Genomic DNA, 21,110 nt, shown 5'->3' on the forward strand with positions numbered 1-21,110 from the left:
TAAATGTACTAGCCTTAAAGAAAATGGTATTAGAAATGCAACTTGTGAAATGTCAACGTGTTTTTCCATTAATCCAACTTAAGGTATTTATTTTCCATCTTTAGATAAGTATACTGTCCACCGAATCAATGAACCTTAGAATATAAATATACATTTGACCTTACAATATCAACTCCTTCTTGCAGAATAGTTTTGATTTCAGAATAATTCTCTGACCTAGCAAAATACCACCCATTTGACTTTATTTATTCAAAAGGTCCTGGAGCCAATTATGTGCAAATTATGCATACTGGGAGTACATGGTAAACAACAATAACAAAAGGTTCTTAAGTACCTTGTATTCTGATGCAAAGAAATAAAAAATAATAATTTTAAAAATACCAAATAGCAAGTGCTCCTCAGAAAAAAAAAGAGACTTAGTGTGAAACAATGAATAACCAGATTGTTTTAGATAAAATAGTGAGGGGAGGCTTCTGAGTGACATCTGAGCTAAAATCTTAATCACAAAAAGAAGCCAGCCAGTATATAGCTAACATAAATGTACTTAGGCTGGGAATAGACCTGACTTGTTCTAATAGTCAATGTGACTACAGTGCTACAGCATATTGAGGAAGAGGGAAAATCACTTAAGATGAGGTCAGAGAGATATAGAAAGAACTATATGACATAGGGCTTTGTAACAAACACAAAGAGTTTGGAGCTAATTATAAATTAAGCGGTATAGGACAGGAGGCTACTTGAAACACGATGTTTATGAAGAATAGGCAAGAAACAAGAATGAAAAAGACAAAAGAAAAAATCATGAACAGTGGTTATCATATAAAGTGTGGAACTGAAAGGAAGCTCAGCTGTCACATAGTTCAACTTCTCATTTTACTGAAAGGATGACATGGCCCAGGTTGTGCCTTTTCTGAGGTCAGATTAAAGATGAGTAGAGAATTGTATTTGGTGCCCTCTGCAACATTCAGGCCAAAGCTCTTTCTATAATTCTGGCCTCGATTTGAAATCTAAAACCAAGTCTTTAACACATGCATTTCCAAAAGTGACATCGCAGCAACTAAATGAAAACATAACTAAGAAAAATTTTTTTAAATTGTCCACACCAAATTAATCACACCTTTAGTCCCTCACATGCCATTCTTTTCAAAGCTGCTGACAGTGCTTAAGTATTTATCACCAGATACATCCCTTCCCAAAGTAGGTGAAGCAGAAAAAAAAAAAAATTGAATAAAACAACAAAATATACTTACATCTGGATATTCTTTTACAGGCACATAAAGTTTCTCTTGTAACTGAACAATAGGTCCCACAGCATCAGGCAATTCTGCACTCCTTTTCTCTGTACTGCCATTTAATGTGTCATTGTACATGTCTTTCCGTACTCTGCTAATTTCTGTTAAAAGTAAAAATTTTAAATGTGTTAGACAAAAAAATATTCCGCCTAGTCAAGGAAAAAAAATAAAAAGGTAGGGGAGGGTTTCATTGATAAAGTGTTAAAACTCAAAGAGTAAAGAACTGTTAACCTATTCTATTATTCCCTGGATTAAGTCTATGTTTAACAGGACTATAGCCTTAATTAATTTCTACCAGAAATCAAATTTACATCAACCAAATAATGTTTTTTAAAAGATTTTTTTTTTTATTTGAGAGAATAAACACATGTAAACTGGGGGAAAGGGGGCAGGCAGAGGGAGAAGAGTCCCAGACAGCCTCTGCCCTGAGCACAGAGCCCAATGGAGTCTGATCTCACAACCCTGAGATTGACCTGAGCTGACCAAAAGTCAGACATTTCTGACTGTCATCTAGGGGCCCCTATATTTTAATTTTACTGCAGAGCCGAAGCTCTTACCCTCTATGATATATATACCTGTCATTTCCACCTAAATTCTCCATGTTTAAATGAGGCCAGTCATTCCAATAAGAGCCTTAGTCAAATAAGAAGGCCTATCAGACAAAACTAATAACAAAGGCTCTTTTAAACTTCAGAACTAATCTGAATAAGATTTAAGCTGGTTTACTTCCTTGGCTATATTAGATATCTTTGGAATATCTGAACAGATGTCCAATAGATACACAGATTTTTAAGTTCAGCAGAAGTCTGAATCTGATATACAAATATGTTAGTCAAAGCTATAGGAACAGAAGAGACGTCTTAGGACAGAAGGAAAGACTGAATGGATCCTAGAAAAAGCAACATTTAAGGAATAAAGCAAAGAAGATCCAAATCAAGAAGAAATGAAGGTGGATAACAAAAGCAGGGAAGAGAGAAGTGTCAAAGAAGCTTAAGAATGACAGACCCAAGAGCAGGGTAATCAACAATGTCAAATACCACAGAAGTATGGTAAAGTAAAGAGCAAAAGAGAGGTACCTTGGAGTTGACCCCTAAGCCTCTGGGGATCAGAGAAGTTTCGAGGAAAAGATGGTTAACAGAGACCAAACTACATCAGGTCAATGAATGAAATATAAGAAAAGCAGAATTACCTAAAGTCAACGACCTTTTAAAAAATTATTAGGACAGTTCCCAGGTATAAATATACTTTTAAGAAAAAATACAAGAGAGAAATCCAGTGAATCAAGACTTGCACAAAAAAATTGATTAATTTTCAAGAAATCTTTATTAAGCTTCCACAATGTGTTATGGGACAGACCTCTGCCCATTAGAACATACTATACTGTCTAATAAGGATTGTCGCTAACTAAATTAGCTGAATGACTCTGCAACTGTCTCTCCATGCTACACATTACATCCTCCTTGGAAGAGGCTTGTATCCATTAATATTTAAAAGTAAAATGCCTTTTATTTTTAAAATTTGTTTTGTATGCCTTCCAAACATAGAATTTCAATCTACTGCTATTAAGGAACTATGAAATATGAATGCACACTTTAATTTTCTTAACTATTTATATAATCACTTTACTAAATAAAACTCAACACAGCAAAAAGTCATGATCAAACGTGTTCTTACCCAGATAGTCTTAAATCAGTGAAAATACTGTATTACAATACATTTTCTGCTTCAATGATGGCAATATTCATTTTATAACAAATCTTATCTCTTAAATAACAATTTGCTTGTCAAAGCTTACCAAACGTGCACCTCTGAATAGCAAGTGCAACTTTTAAGAAATCAAAAGAAGGTACCTTGGATTTAACTACATCATAAAGGCAAGACTTTATTCCTTAAGTTCTTTTTAGTATTTCTAGTTTCATAATGAAATCTTGCCTAAAAATGTCCAGTATCAAACTAGTGTTTATTTTAAATTAGCATGTGACAGCAATTCTCCAATCACGTTTTCAACCATTAAGTAATAAGCTAAACATAAAAAACTGTTTACATAATTACAGCAAGTAATTAATCAAAGGACATTAGGGAAATTTAATTAAAATCATGCATATATCCTTTAGTCCAGGTATCTATATAAAAGCACTTTCAATATTAATTTAGTACATTTAAATTTCCTCTTCAGAAACTGCCTAATTCTTGTTATGGCATTAAGAACGCTGATATAAAAATCCTAACAACGTAAGGGAAAACTATAGATAAAATGTGTGTATAAATGTTAACACAAACATCCTAAATAGGCACCAGCATATCAAATAATGCACCAAGGCAGTGGAATTTATACCATGAATGCAAGAAGAGTTCAATATTTTAAAATCTATAACCACAGTAATACAAAAGACTAAAAAGGAAAACAACATGTATCCAGGTAAACAAATGTATCAAACTTAGAAAAACCAAGAGAATCAAGTAAAAGGAAATCCAGATTAGATGACTAAATTAAAAAATACATAAATATTACAATAAATGACCTTCACATCTAAATGGTTAGATGTTAAATAGAAGATATATTTACCATTTAAACTACATTTCTCTAAATATTTGTGTGATTCTCTAATTAATAGCTGGAAGTTCTGTGAGATTCTGCTATCCACTATGTCCCCAGCTCCTAGGACAGTGCCTTGAACACAGTGGGCCCTCTGTTAATACTCAGTGGATTGGGCAGGTGGGTGGTCAATGAGAGCATTTAAGTTAAACAAGTCATGATTTCAAGATTTCAAAGAAGTTAGTTTCATATATGCATATAAACAAAGAGACACCCTAAAGTAGAACAGTAAGAGGCATAGCTTAGAGATGGTAGTAGCACAAAGCAGGACTCTGCCAAAGGTTGTTAAGGTCAAGAGACAAGTCAAAAGGAAAAAAACTCTGACTTTTATTTTCTAATGACAGAATGTATGTGAGGCAAAGGTATAAACAATGTAATTATAAATTCTACTTTTCTTAAGATAAAAAGTCTTTCTACCATGTTTCTTTCAATTTCAGATGTATTACTCAGTGTAATAATAGGACACAAATCATAAGCAACACAATATTGATATGAATGAAAAGATGACTAAATCCCAGTTCTCAAGGATCTTACAATCTTATCCACCGTGGGAGTCTAAGCAGCTGAGTACTACCTTTATCAACAGCACCTTTCTAAAAGCCAGGAAATCACCAGCATTTCTTGGCATGTTATTTACAACACTCAAGTTAAAGCAAGTTCTGGGACACCTGGCTGGATCAGCTGGTAGAGCGTGCGGCTCTTGATCTCAGGGTTTTAAATTCAAACCCTTGTTGGGTATACAGATTACTTAAAAAATAAATCTTAAAAAAAAAAAAAAAAAGTTCTGATTCCAGTTCTAACAGTAACTGTTTATGTGATTTTAGATAAGTCTCTTACTTAACCTCTCAGCACCTGTACCTTACATAATTAGAGGTTGCTTATTGAATGACTTAACTAAAAATCCATTGTTTTCCAACCTTAGTAAGCAAGGACCCCATTTATTATTTTCTCCCCTAACCCCACATTTTAAAAAGTCTTGTTGCCAAAGCTTTTAGTACATCTGTCCTGGCAATCAGGTTTTTGTTAATGTTGTCCATTAAGTTGTTCTAATAAACGTGGACAAAATATTACAGAAACATGTCATGTGTATGGGTAGTGCTAATTCCTTTGTAAGTGCTAGGTTTACAGGTGTTTGTTTATGAAACACAGAAGGGCTTCATAATTAATACATTTTATACAGCTGACCCCTAAACAACACAGTTGGTATTACACAGGTCCACTTATAATAACCCAGCTAGTTTTTTCGATAAACACAGTAAGTACAGTCAAAATATTTTTCTCTTCCTTAAAATTTTATTAACATTTTTTTCTCTGGATAACTTTTATTGTAAGAATACAAAATGTAACACATATGGCATACAAAATATGTGTTAATGGACTGGTTTTTATTATTGGTAAGGCTTGGGGAATCAAGTTATACATGGACTTCCGACCCTGATGGGAATCAGTGCCCCAACTTCCTGTGTCATTCAAGAGGCAACTGTATAAACTTTTGTTGTATCAAACATTGCATGATAATGCTCAAATATCTCATTTCCACACTACCTTCATTAATCTACAACAGTGGTTCAGGACTAAAAGTTCAGAACCACGTCTTTAATCACCTAGTATGAAAACTCCCATTACAATAACACAAAAAATCCCCAGTATCAGAACAACTTGTTTTAGACATATCTGAAGCTATTCAAGTTTACAAATTTTACTGAATCAAAACCAGTCCTAAAAATTTCTCCCAATTGCCCCCCATTCAACATTCCAAAGCTTGTAACATAGATGCAATGCCTTGTTCCTAGACAGCCTTAAAAATACAATTCCGTAAGTATCCTCTTCTCTATTTAATAACATGGTTTTTATACCCTCTCACTCATTTAGACCCACTCCATTTATCTATGCCCTTTAAAATGGAAAATCCTGTATCACGCACTTCCTTCCCTGACAACTGATGAGAATGTAGACAGGCTGCTTACCTCCAGTCCCAAACACCCCAAGGCCACAGAGTGTCTGAGAACACCTTTTCTTCTTCAACAAGCACATCACCCGGCTCAGGCTCAAATGTTGATGGTGCTAAACCAAGCTTCCACCATTTCATACTTCCACAACTATTTGTTTAGACACCAATACAGTAGGCGATTTCAAGTTTTCCCTGGTTGTTTTCTACTAGACAAATCCCTTCAGACTGTTAATCTATTAGTTGACATCTTTAGGGATGACTATTCTGAGTCAAGGATCTAACTAACTAAAATTTCATAGCACACACATTTCTGCAGCTTGCATACTTGACCAATGACCTGACATCTCAAGCCACAGTAGGACCTGAATCTCCCTTGGGATCCACTAGTTTCATCAGGAAATAATGTATTTGGGAATTCTAAAGGTTGCACCTTCAAGTTTAGAATATAAACCTTCCAGCTTTTGGGAGTATTCATCTTCCAGCATTCGGGGTACTCTCATTTTCCGTATTTTCTAGAACTGATATTTGATAATGACAGTTTTTCAAATTTCAATATCCTGAAAACTACTTTTATTTAAGCATGAAAATTGTTTTAGTCATACTACTGTCTCCTTACATTTCTCTGCTTTAAAGATCTTGATTCTTCCCTTTTCCAAACTAAAAGTCAATTATCAGTCAATGAATTCTCCTCCTCAGAGGGAAAATAGTCACTGTTCTATATGATCTGTTAATGTTACATTACCTGTCTTATTCCTTTTCCTAATTCACTTAACTCACCAAAAACAAAAAGCTTTGCTTTAATATCCTTCTTAACATTTTATAAGGTTCAGCTTACTTTCGCCTCTGGCTTCTTTATCATCACTACTCATTTAGAATATCTGAATTACTGTATGTGCATCCCACCCTCTACTACTTTAAAATTTGCACATTCTTAAAAAATCTGAATTACTAGATTAACTAATATATCAACCTCTCTGTGGGAAAGTAAAATGTCAGAAATAAGGATAACATGAAGAACTATTAGAGAATAGAAAAATAAAGGCTGAGAAATCTAAATTATAAATTTAAGCAGTTATTTACCAAGAAAGACAGATAGATAATAACTACGTATAAATTCAATACTGCAAAGTTGGAAGACAAAAACTAGAATGTAACCCTATTTTACTAATTGGTTTGGAATTTTTTCAACAATCTTAAACCAAGAAAATAAAAATTAGGCAATGAAATATGAAAAATATTTACTGGCTCAGTAGTACACAAAAGCTATTAATGATATACAAATAATAAAAATAAAATGCATGAAAGATTTATTTTCAGGATTTTAACAGTACAAATTAAAAGACAACTTGATAAAACACTGAAAACATTTCAGACAAAACTCATCTTATACCCAGTGCTGTGATAGCTAATTCCAATTGTTCAACTGGCTCACTACTGTCATACACATATACGTTTTATCTTGACATCTATTTGCTTTTTGAGTCTTACATTTAAAATCCATCAAAAAATTATCATTAAAATACAGCTAGACCTAAAATATAGAACGAAATGAAAATGTTAGCGCATCTCAAAATTGTTTTCCATTAATTTAATCATTAAATAAAAACCATTTATAACAATATATGCGTTGATGTACACAGTAAAAATTTTGTAAGTTAAAATGACAACTTTCATCACTTCAATTGAACTTTAAATAGGCTCTATTATTCCCTCACTATCTACTGGATACTAATCTGGCAAAGGAACATAAAAAGCAAAGGAAGATTTTATTTTAGGTCTTAATTAACAAATTACTAGTCTCCAGTTACATGAAACATACCAAATCTTAAAACAGTAGTATTAAGAGTCTATTTATAACCAAACACCACTTTAGGTGTTGGCTGTTATGTACTTAGAGGGAACAAAGATCTCTTCTGTAAAAAGTAACCTCTAATTCAGGTTTTACTAAATACAGGAAAGTTTTAAAGCTATTTTGAGCAGAGCAAAAATAATATAACTTCACTGTACTTATTTTAAAAAACCACACCTACAAGGTACTGTACTTATTTTTAAAAGCCACACCTACAAGGTATAGAAAGTGAATAAAGTAAAACACAGGTTAATAGAGACTATGCCACATTTAGTAAAATGTGTTTTGCTTACTTGAATAACCAAATAAATCAGATTTAATTTTGAGGCAACTGCTTGAAAACTGGCAAAAAATAAAATAAAATAAAATAAAATAAATAAAATAAAATAAAATAAAATAAAATAAAATAAAATAAAATAAAATAAAATAAAATAAAAAATAAAATAAATAAAATAAAATAAAATAATAAAATAAAATTAAAATAAAATAAAATAAAATAAAATAATAAAATAAAATAAAATAAAATAAAATAAAATAAAATAAAATAAAATAAAATAAAATAAAATAAAATATAAAATAAAATAAAATAAATAAAATAAAATAAATAAAATAAAATAAAATAAAATAAAATAAAATAAAATAAAATAAAATAAAATAAAATAAAATAAAATAAAATAAAATAAAATAAAATAAACCAAGCTATCAATTCTCTAATGGGACCTGATTTTGGGGGTAGGGTGATAAGCACAACTACATGCAAAAAGAGAAAAACTACAAAATCAGATTTCACATCATGGCTCTCCTTCGAATTTGCTTTGGCAATTTAATTTAATTAACAATTGTATAAAACTGTGGATAAATTTCACATAAAAAACGTGAAACAGCAAAGTTCTTATAGAAATGTCCATTCTGGTTCCATAATTGCTCTCAGTAGCAATTTTTTATCAAGGAAGGCATTTAACAGGAGCTGCACCTCCCTGGAAAAGCTCTTTCAAATGTTACAGAAAATAATGTCTATTATATGATCCAATTTATACTAAGTACATGTATTTTTTGATAGATACATAGAAGTCAAAAAAAGGATATAACTATTAACAGTAATCATCTCTGGGAGATGGATTTACAGGGACTATTGGCTTTCACATTATTCTAAGAATTTTTTTTTACTTTTGTAAAATAGTAAAGATATTTTCATTAGCATGTTAGAAAGCACTTTAAGTAAAAATGCTGCATATAATCTTGGATTCCCTCTATAATAGTAAAATCAAGATTAAGTCACTGACTTCCAACTATAAAAATAAACTACAAAGACCTATTTTTTTAATATGAGCACTTCCACCATGCTAAGGCACTTTATATATGAATTATCCCGATTCTCACCATAAAGTGAAGTAGATACAATACCCACTTTAGGAAAGAAACAAAGAAAGAAACAAAGAACAAGTGAAAGAAAGATAAGAAAAAAACAGTGCTCAGAGATTTAAGAACTGATTCAGTATCACATCAAGACCAACTAGTTTTATTTAGAGTTTCATAAAGGACTTCCTGGAATAAGCCCTTAAAACCTAGTTTAAGAAACAATAATTAAAGAATGGAAAATAGGAAAATGGAACAAACCAACTTTTAGTTTATTGCTAGCCTGGGCTCCAAAAACATTCAGTCCACTGTTTACGAATGACTGCAGAAAAGACTGCAGTTCTTTCTTCATGCTAACAGAACACGGCACAGTAGGTGAAATCTAGCCCTAGGTGCCTAGAAAAGTGACAATCCTGAATGAATGAATGAATGAATGAAGGCATACAGAGAAGGCAAAACAAGCCATTACAAAGAAAACAAAACACATAAAACAAAAAATAAAAAATAAAAAACAAAAAAAAGAACAGAATGGGGAAAAGAATTTTTTTTAAAGGAAATGAAAACCAATAACTTAATTGGAATAGGCATCCTTTTTCATTTAAATCAGATTTTGTTTGGAGGTCATTTTAAATCTAGTTAGTTGTATGTTATTATATGTCATGGGTTTTTTAAGAAAAATGTTGCCTTCTAGTCATTTAGTTTTTTAAAATACACAGGGGAAACCAATCCTTATCACTATATAATACCCACTGTATTAAATTTTAAATCTGAAGGTTAAGACACCTGGTTAAGAAACACTGTTAATGAAGATCTGAAGATGCAACAATTAACCAGCAGATGCTACTGGAATCTGGATAAAGAGTAACACTTGAGAATCTAGCAATCCTTATTAATAACTCTTTTCCCAACTCTTTTAACATTACTACAAGAAGAGAAACTCATAACAACAGAAAATGGGTGCCCAACATTACAGGTGTGGAAGAGAGAATTTCTTTACCATATACTCCTACATGTCTTTTAAATATTTAAACATCTCAATATGTTAACTTCTTAAAAATAAATGCTTGCCTTAAAAGATTTTATGGTAATGATAATAACAGATTATAATCCATGAGACCACTATGATATAACTGAATAAATAAATACGAGGGATCCCTGGGTGGCGCAGCGGTTTGGCGCCTGCCTTTGGCCCAGGGCGCGATCCTGGAGACCCGGGATCGAATCCCACATCAGGCTCCCGGTGCATGGAGCCTGCTTCTCCCTCCGCCTGTGTCTCTGCCTCTCTCTCTCTTTCTGTGACTATCATAAATAAATAAATTAAAAAAAAAAATTTAAAAAAATAAATAAATAAATAAATAAATAAATAAATACGAGAAGTGGCAGATAGGCCAAACAGTAATTTTGTTTACTTGTCAAATATGCAGAACTTCAATCTAATAATGAGAAAATATCAAACAAAAATTGAGAATGTTCTACAAAATAACTGACCAGTTATCTTTAAAAATACCAAGAGAGGGATCCCTGGGTGGCTCAGTGGTTTAGCGCCTGCCTTTGGCCCAGGGCGTGATCCTGGAGTCCCAGGATCGAGTCCCATGTCGGGCTCCTGGCATGGAGCCTGCTTCTCCCTCCTCCTGTGTCCCTGCTTCTCTCTCTCTCTCTCTCTCTCTCTCTCTCGCCTATCATAAATAAATAAATAAATAAATAAATAAATAAATAAATAAATAAATAAATAAATAAATCTTTTTTAAAAATAAAAAAAAATTAAAATAAAAATACCAAGAGAAACATCATGAAAGAATACGACACTGTCACAGACTGGAGGATACTAAAGAGACATCACCACTAAATGCCGTGTGGGATTGGATCCTTACCAGGAAAAGGATGTGAATAGGAAAACTGGTGAAGTCTGAGTAAGATCTGCAAATTAGTTAATAATATTGTATCTATGTTAATTTCCCAGTTCCGCTAATTGCACCGTAGTTATATGAATTCTTAACCAATAACCTCTGTGCTATACTTCTATTTTTGTATAAACCTAAATGTGCTGCAAAATAAAGTTTTTGCTTTGGCCTCAGTTATTTATTCTCATTGAGGGGGGATAGTTGTGGGAGAGAATGAAAGCCATGCGAATGTCTTACTTATCTAGTCTTTGAAAAAATACAATGCCTACTTACCAATAAAACTGAGGATCTCGAAAATCTATAAGAATAATCTCTTTTAATTCAAAATAATCTTTTAGATTTTAATTGTTACTGCTTAAAAAAACACATGTACTTTAAACCCACCTTAAGAATATGAAAACTATATATAATCCATAAACAATGATCTTTCTACAGGAATAGAACCTTTCATAATACTGCAAGTAGTAAGGAAAAAGCACTGGCCTTGAAACTCATGCAACCTAGGTTTTACTTCTGATTCCCTGCAAGATCTGTGTGGCTTTGGGTCTCAGTTTCCTCTGGGTCTCAGTTTCCTCTTCTGTACCAGATTACATTTGTGGTTTCTTCCTGGTATAGTTCTATCCATTAGAAGTTTGGGCACCTTCCTATTTCTTCTTAGAACCTCAATATGTACCCTCTCTGTATCAATAGTCCATGAGAAAGGGCTTCAAAAACACAACAACCAATCCAGAACTACAGATAGCCAAGCCTAGTCCTTTCAGAATTTACATTTCAAAATGTCCTAAACTACTGGACACCAGGATTTACTTTAAATGATATCCTTGTAAAGCACCAAATCCTCATATAACCAGGCTCTACACATTTATTTTTGTGGGAAGTTAGGACAGGTCCGCCCTATGTATTTTATCCTCCTCAAGCTCCAAATTATTTAGGGCTTTAAAAGACATTTGGTAAATGGGTGAAAATGAAACAGAACTCCTAAAACTTCTGAAGGAATTATGTAGGGAGAGGGGTGGAGGTAGGTTGTTTCTCCTACTTAACAATTTCTTTAATTTTTAATCATCCTCCTCAATTGTATTCCAAATTTTTCCCAAGCTCAATGGAAGAGAAACCAAAGATTGGTAATCATGCACCACTTGTGTATCTGAACATCACCTTAATTCCATAAACTGAAGCAAATGAATGTCAAATGACATTCACAGGTGTTACAGCAGCCCATGTACATGAGAAATTCCTCATACTAGAAAAGCTAAGGAATTTTTTTTAGCCATAATAAACAATCTACTGTATACAATATTCCAAAGGTCCTTTATAGCAAGCATCAAGATTGCATGAGAAAACTTCCAATTTTGCAGCAAGAGCAACATATACAGTACCTTCAGCTGTCAACATAATCGATACCGAAAACATTATTTTAATATATTTTACTATAATCCCCTTTAATTAAACCAAGGTTGGTTTACTTTACAAAGAACTAGATTCAGAAAATCTAAGTAATGATATATGCTACTGACATTTACTACATTTTTACTGCCTCTTATACATTTTACTATCATAACAATATTCTTAGAAAGCAATTTTAATGAGTTTATAAAATGCAGAATATAGCACTTTTGAGATCATAAGCTTAATTTATTAGAATAGAAATTATCATATAAAAATATTACCAAAATAATACAAGAAAAAATCCTGATCAAGAACATTCCTGAACTCCCAAATGCCAGCATCCAACTGTCTTCTAAAGAAGTCACCTTGACACACATAAAACCAAACTCCTATCTGTCCCCAAACCTGTTCCTTCTGATCTCAAAAACTGCCAAGTCCATTCTTTCATACATCATATCCAATCCACTAGCAAATACTATTTACTCACCTTTTAAAATATACCCAGAATCTCACTTGACCCCCTCACCAGCTACCACACTAGTCCCAGCCATAATCATTTCTCACATAAATAGCACCTGAAATAACCTAACTGGTCTCCCTATTTCCACCACTGCCCCTCATAGGCCTAGTCTCTATTTTCCAGAGTTAGCATGTTAAAATCCAAGTAACATGTCACTACTTTGCTCAAAACTCTCTAACGGAGTTGTTCTCACGTTTTTTGGTCTCAGAACTCAATGCTTAAAAAATTACTACAAGAAGCCTTTATATAAAAGAGCTTGCGTTTGTGAGAGTTACACTTGTTAATACCATACTACAAATCTAAATTACTTGTGATTCACTTTAACATAATAGTAAACTCCACTACATATTAACAGAAAACAAAAAATAAAAACATTTTATCCAACAAAATGATAAAGAGAGGCACTGTTTTCTATTTTTGCAAATTGTTTAAATGTCTTTCTTAATGGAGACAATGAAATTCTCACCTTTTTTTCCCTGAATTCCATCTGTTGCAATACCACACAGCATATAGCCTCTGAAACACGCTATTATAAACTCAAGCAAGAAGGAAAGAAGTCAAATAAGTTACTATTATCATCAAAATAGCTGGCCCTCACAGACTCCCTAGGAGAGTACCCAAACCACATTTTCACACTAGTGCTCTAATGACCTTCCATCTCAGTGTAAAAGCCCAGGTCCTCACAGGAGCTCCACTTTACCACCCATCCCTTACCTTTCTGACCTACTATCTCCTAAACAGTTTACCACTGTCTCCCCCTCCACCGCCATCCCTCATTCACATCTACAGCTACAGCCACACAAGGAACAGCAGGTCCTGACCTCAGTTTTGCACAGACCCTTCCTTCCTCTTGGAAAGCTATTCCCCAGAGAGCAGTATGGTTCACTCCATTATCCCCTTCAAATCTCTGTTCTAACATTAATTTCTCAATGAGGCCAACCCAGATCTCCCTATTTAAAACCACAACCTGCCCCAATCCATCCAGAATACTCCTATCTCTTTTATCCTGTTCAGTGCACTCTCAGGACTCATAGTGTCCATATATCATACAACAGATTTATTGCTTATTGCCTGTCTTCTACATAAAGAATATAACCTCTGGGAAGATAGACTGCTTTGTTTTTGCCTTTTGCTATATTCCTAAGGATCTGTCTCCTTGGGACAAAAAAAAAAAAAAAAAAAAAAAAAAACCCACCTTTTGAACAATCTCAACAGGACAATTAGTAGAAAAATATGCAAAGCTGCAAAAAACATGCTTGAAATTTAACTCAAGCATCAATAGGTTATTAGCTTCATGACTTACTCCTCTTCCCTTTAAAGTGACAGAAAAGTGACAGAAATACAAGCCTCAAAAGGGCTTGCTGTATTTATTCAGGATTTGTGAGAATCTAAAACACCTGGTTAATAACATATGTTCATTATATCAGTGTTAAATTCTTCTGGTGTGTTTTAGATCAAATGACAAGATAAAATGCACATGCATCTAAATGAATAGTCTTAGCTTTAAAAAATCCTAACCCAGGGATCTCTGGGTGGCTCAGAAGTTTAGTGCCTGCCTTCACGCCCAGGGTGTGATCCTGGAGTCCTGGGATCGAGTTCCACATCGGGCTCCCTGCATGGAGCCTGCTTCTCCCTTTGCCTGTGTCTCTGCCTGTCCCCCCCACCCCCTCTCTCTCATGAATAAATAAAATCTTAAAAAAAAAAAATCCAAAAAAATCCTAACCCATTAAGGTGCCACTTATCAGGACTGGACCAAAGGGGTTCTAGTGATTCATTCCTCTTGAGTTTTTTTTTTTTTTTTTTTTTTTTTTAAATAACCTCTATATTTACAATCCACACAGTTTTGGTCAACTCTTTGTTGAAAGCTTACTTAGTAAAAATTTTAAGAATATAATAAAATGAAAGCTTTTCCATTTTATTTCCTAAAAGTACAGACTGTTTATAAAATGGATTGGTCTGAATAATGTAGAATTAGAGGTTTGTTTGTTTGTTTGTTTTTAAGATTTTATTTTTTTGACAGAGAGAAAGAGCACAAGCAGGGGGGAGAAGCAGGCTCCCTGCTCAGCAGGGAAATGGATGTGGGGCTCAATCCCAGGACCCTCGATCATGACCTGAGCTGAAAGCAGACACTTAACCTACTGAGTCACCCAGGCACCCCTGCTTTTCTCTTTTTAACTGTATTAATAATCTATGGTACAAGATACTGGTTGTTCATATATGCATTCGACAAATGTGTAGTGTATACCTACTATGAGTCAGGAACTGGCAAAGCCCTAGGGATACAGACATATGCAAAAACAGAACTGGGCCTTGCTCCATCACAAAGTGAGCAAAAACAATACTTGAAGTACTCATCCAATTATGACCTCAAAGAAGGACTTCAATATATTTCCTATGGCAAAGTAAGAATTTTAGTTTTTACTGGACTTTTATTCCATACTATCATCCTATAACAATCTCAGTAAGTCAGACAAATATTAGAAGTACTATGTTGTATTCAGTGCTTATAGTTTATATGGTTAAGAGACAGACATTCTCAAAAGTAATTATTCAAGGAACATGGGAGTCCTCAAACAGGAAACTAGAATTCAGATAAAAAAAGAGTTCCTACTCTCTCTGGACTTCACATTCCAACTCAAGACTGGTCTTCTAAGAGCAGATATGTTTGACAAAGCCCCCCTAGAAAGCAAGCCAACCAGACATTAGAGCAGGGCACAAGGAGGCATCTCTATAGAAGACAGTTTAAAATGAATTCCCCTCTGTAAAGAAATTACCCAGCTGTTACTCTACTTCTCTTGTTATCTAAACCTTTGTCAGGGCTGATTTAAATGTCTCAGCAATGTATTATACTGAGAATGACACACAGTTAGCTGGTGGTGGTAATGGTAGCATCTCTCAAACATAATTTATAGTAATGAGATCTAACTTCTTTCTAAGCAATAAGTGGCCCTTCAAAGTCTGCCCTGGAGGTCAATGTTTTATTATCTGGTTAGACCCATTTCCTTAAAGATAAGCACTGCTCACGTCTCCATTTTATAGTTAAGAGACTAAGATTTGGAGATTGAATACTTTTTACCAAAGATGACATAACTTGTAAGTGTAAAGGTCAGGATCCAAATTTAGGCCTCCATATTCCACTGCCTCTCGAACATTATTGTTCCATCTTGATAATGGGAAAAGCACTGATAGAATACAGTAAAAGCCAGACAGAAAAGAGGGGAAAAGATGGGAAAAGATATAATAGAGAAAAGTAGAGAGATATATACAATAATGAAGAAAAGAAATAAAGTTAAAACTAGAATGATAGACTCATCTAAGCTCTGGCAGGGTCTAGCAGCATATCCTCCAACATGGTCTATATTTACTCTCACCTGTAAGGATTATCTAAGATAACTCCAGACCCAAACTTCTGAGTTTCTTAAAAAAAAAAAACCTCAACTAGAATAATATTTGCAAAGGCTCTGGCACATAATATGTACTCAAACTACAATTATTGACTGAGTATGTTCTACTTTTCTATGGTATCAGGCACTATGTTTGGTGCTAGGGTCACCCTGGTAAGCAACATGGTTCCTGCCATCGTAATTCTTCTAGTAGTAAGCACTGGTTTCTATGTAAATAACCCCTAATCAGAGGGCTAGAAGTCATTGACAGATGAGGCTAAATGTCCTGAGATATAAATACCTGAACCTGAACACTAGATAAAATAATTTTTTTAGAGTAAGCCAGAGTTCTATGGTTTCTTTTGGTTCCACAGTAGAAAAGATCATACTAGGGAAAACTGGATTCATGGTAATGCAAATCCTCACTTTAATTATTATGAAGGAAAGTAAAATAAGTGGAAAAAACATGGTATTTATCACTCTAATAATACATACTTACGTTAATGGACCTGATACATGAAAAATGCTTAAAATATATGCTTCTGTCCCCCTCAAGGATTTTTTTCCAAACTGTAGTTTTCTGACTCCTAATCTCATTTCTGTACTGGACTGCTATTTTTAGTAATGCCTATAATTATCCAAGCAAATGGTTCTGTTTTTCTCAATCATGGTACTTTTTCATTTACTAAAAACTTCTCAAAGGCAGAGGTCAATGAAGAGTTGTGTATTTTTGGGTAGGCACACTAAAGTTTAAAGATACAGAAGTTACTATGCAAATTAGGTATTTGTTTCTTAAAACCAATACAAGTTTTCTGTGGAAAGAAAGTTCATAAAGACAGAATTTCTAAGAACAGAAATTCTATCTTCACCGAGGCCTGCCTTAGTAGGGGCAAGTGTAAAATTACTGATATAAATCAAAATCTAAAAGTAACCTATTTCAAACAGCACTCCACAAACCCCATCACACTGGAAAATGAATGAAATCCACTCACTAAAAATGAATTCCTCCCTAATTGTTGTTTAAAACCAAACACTAGGGGATCCCTGGGTGGCGCAGCGGTTTGGCGCCTGCCTTTGGCCCAGGGCGCAATCCTGGAGACCCGGGATCGAGTCCCACGTCGGGCTCCCGGTGCGTGGAGCCTGCTTCTCCCTCTGCCTGTGTCTCTGCCTCTCTCTCTCACTGTGTGCCTATCATAAATAAATAATTTTAAAAAAAATAAAAAATAAAAAAATAAAACCAAACACTACTAGAAAGAGTAAGGATAGCAATATATATATCTATGTAGATATATAGGTATATCATCTTTTGTTAGAGAATTTCATAGGCAACAGAAGAGTAAGATGTACCTTAGGACTCCTCAGCACAGATTTTAAGCGGGGAAGTAGAAAAGGCCACAAAATTTTTCAAAACCAGGCCAATTCACAGGCATCTGGGGGCATTAGTAACCTGCAGTAAGAGGCACATCGGAATATCAAAACTTAAAAGTGAACCCACTTCCATAATATTGTTAAATGGAACAAGCTTTGAAAGCAACTTAATATACTTCCTACATTCTGAATATGCTGTGATGTTTTTTTTCTCTTATGAAAAGAATGACAATGTCAAGTAAAGCAAGCTATTGACACAACAGACCATCATCACCTTTCTTACAGTTGTAGTTACAGCAGCTAAAATTAATTTAATGTAATGCATATATAAAGGAGGACAACTCAAGAAAAACATTGTCTCCAGGTCTCTGCACAGAACTAACCTAATAACAGCTTACAAGTCACATAAAATCTTACTTTTTAAAAAACTTACTGAACATTTGAATGACAAAGAGAAACTGCTGAAAATGCAATCTTTGAAAAAAGACTATTGTAATATCTCAAACTGCCTCCATTTCATCTGAAAATCAGACTTCTTTTCAGCTCACAGGATTGCTGTAAAGATTAAATGAGATAATGAATATATATTTATAAAAAGTACCCGATACATAAGCTTAAGTATGTCCATATCATCATTACTAATGAGAATTGTGATATAAAACCATGTATTCTACAAATGCTGTTATCTTGACATGTATCTTGTAAAGAGAACTATCTGCTGATTTGATGAATATCTGTTACCTAAAATCTGGTCTTTTCCCAGACTCTAGAGGCATAAAAGACACAGAGAAAAGGCACCTACCAATAAAACTGTGCAAAGTACTTCTTAACTAATCATACATGGCAAAGTGCAAGTAGAAAGCAACAAAGATACAGTTTAATTTCTCCAACTCACTTTTACTAAGCACCTCCTCTAACAGTCAACCATGTTTTCCAGAAAATCTTACAAACTACTCAAATACAAATACCACAGTACATTCAGCTTATTAAAAATGAGTCTTAAATACCTGGAGCAAATATTCTCTACAGCACTTTCCCAGAACACACTTCAAAAAAGGTAAAAGAGCTCTTTGCATCCGGATCTGACCTGTTCTGGTTTAACCACTGTTCTGGAGTTTAAAATTACTGTAGCCTCAAATAAATAATTTGGGGGAAGAAACGTTGGAGAAACAATTTGGCCTGTAAATGTGTATTTGCATAACTACAATTTAATAACTTAAAATAGTTGTCTAAACAAAAACAAACTAAACAATATGAAAAAAATAACATCTTATACTGTCATCTTGAAACCCCAATATTACTGTAAACACTCCCCTTATTTCACTCTGCTCTGACAATCCATTACTTGAGCTAATTCAGTGATGTGACTATTCAAACACATGATTCTAAAATCGTTTCAGAACAACTTAGATGCTTCAAGTGTTTCAGACTCTGGCATAAACAGTCTTGAACCAAATTGTGTCTACATTTATCACAATAGTAGACTTGGATGTGAATTTAAACATATCACCAAAAAATCCTTTTAGAAAAGTAAACCCACCACTAGTAACAGTGAAATTGGAATTCAGAATCATTATAAATTGTAGCCATCTTGCTATAGAAAAGTGGTAATTTTAATAAGTACTATATATATATGTATATACATATATACACATATAATACTTCTATCAGTAAAATATATATGAATTACACATGTTGTATACTCCTATATATATGTATAACATTATGTAAAACATTAAATATTACTAAAATATGTTAATTCTTACATATGTATACGATGCATAAATATTCCATATGCCTTATTCTAGCTTCATCTTATATGTTAAAAATTTAAATTTTTTTCTGAAATTGAAAATATAGCTTTCCACATATTGATTTACTGGATCAGAAATAGGAGTTAAAATAATTATACTGTATTTCTCTCACAAAGGCCTAGCTTCAAGAGTATTTATCTTTAGGCTCTATCTCTGAATTCTAAACTTGCCACAGCTTATAGAAGCCAAATAAACCAAATGACAAAGCATCTGTATCAGTGATAAGAGAGGGATTGATTTATTTTAAGATTTTAACTATCTATTTATTTGAGAGAGCATGAGCTGGGGGAGGAACAGAGCCAGAGGGAGAAGCCCACTCTGCACTGAGTGTGGAGCCCCATGTGGGGTTCGATCTCATGACTCTGAGACCATAACCTGAGCCAAAATCAAGAGTCAGATACTTAACCAGCCGAGCCACCCAGGAGCCCCTGGAAGTGCTGATTTATTTTAAACTTTGCAAATTTCAGAGATGGCTAGGTATTCTGCTTTATCTTCAACATCACATGTAGGCTGACTTCTCATATAGGCTGACTTCTCATATAGATGTATTACAATCTAGCACTTTAAGTAACTTAAATGAAAGTACTTTCAATGGCAACTGGAACTTATTTTAACAAGAAGTAATACTGTTTCTTGCAGGTTTTCATACATTCAGTCCATGTGCACAACCTCAATAAACTATTTCCTAAATATAGAGAATGTGTACTTTTTTTTCTTCCTTCTATTGTTTCTTTCAACCATCAAATATTAATTTCCCACATTTACTTCCAAATTAAACATTTCTATTATTCTGTATTTAAAGAAAATAGACTTACCACAGCTATAGTCCTATTAAATTTTCTAGGGAGCATGGTACATTTTATAATATAATCTATTAATCAGGGTTATGTATCCAAGTAAAATCTAATAACCTCTTAAAAGTAACCCTCAATTCCCTTTAGTTTCCCAACAGTTTCAGAAAGTATACTAAGAAATATTATGTTTGTATTTTACATTAGCATTTTTCATTTAATATTTACCAACCTTCAAATAGGTCTCACTTTCCAATAGTCACAAATAATCCTCTGAATTTGGACACAGATATTTGTTAACAAATACGTGTACCATGGGAAGAAAGTGTGCCCCAAAAAGCATGGTACAAGATACCAAGATCCAAGATTCAGGATTACACTCTAAAGACTGTATGTTGAGTCAAGGGTTAGATTATTCTAAGAAATGACAAGCATTAGTCACCTAGGGTAAAAAATGACAAAGCCCAGACTTCCCATAATAGAAATACTACCATTGTGTTTAAATTTTATAACATAAACTATTTAAATGCAATATAAAACAGTTAAGACTCATAGTTTATATGACATTGTATCAATCAAATGTTACTTATAAACCCCCAGGTATTCTGCACCCTTTAAGTCTAGTTCATCATACAAATGGCAGAAACATAAATTATACAGCATATCACCATAAATACAGTAAATGGATTTCAATTCATTAGGCATATCATGTGCTGAAATAAGAAAAGTCGGCAATGTTTTAGATATTTAATGAAATATAAAAATGTATGTGGTTAAGGCTTTAACATACAAAGTATAAGCAACTTTAAACCAACCATCTTTAGCTCTTAAATAGAACACTCAAGTGTCATTCATCTGAACTAAGCAGGCCAAGCAAAATATCCTGTGATTCCTATGTTCTCC

The 21,110-nt window shown here is 33.6% G+C and overlaps 1 protein-coding gene across 17 annotated transcripts in view; it reads right to left on the minus strand.

Annotated features, from left to right (window-relative positions):
• Nucleotides 1–21,110, minus strand: part of QKI (QKI, KH domain containing RNA binding) — a 161,754-nt gene that overhangs the window by 121,002 nt on the left and 19,642 nt on the right. For 13 of the 17 annotated variants that reach the window (XR_012003029.1, XR_003237588.2, XM_026015955.2 and 10 more), the window contains exon 2: nt 1,251–1,393. Coding sequence is in view for 15 of the 17 variants with exons in the window: in XM_026015955.2 (XP_025871740.1) it covers nt 1,251–1,393 (143 nt within the window). In the remaining 2 variants the exon portion in view is untranslated. Of the gene's footprint in view, nt 1–1,250; nt 1,394–17,581; nt 17,682–18,035; nt 18,158–21,110 lie in introns of all 17 variants that reach the window. The other 4 variants (XM_072766570.1, XM_072766548.1, XM_072766561.1 and 1 more) reach the window with 2 other exon arrangements.

The sequence above is a fragment of the Vulpes vulpes genome, chromosome 1 (genome assembly GCF_048418805.1).
Source record: "Vulpes vulpes isolate BD-2025 chromosome 1, VulVul3, whole genome shotgun sequence".
NCBI classification, from domain to species: domain Eukaryota; kingdom Metazoa; phylum Chordata; class Mammalia; order Carnivora; family Canidae; genus Vulpes; species Vulpes vulpes.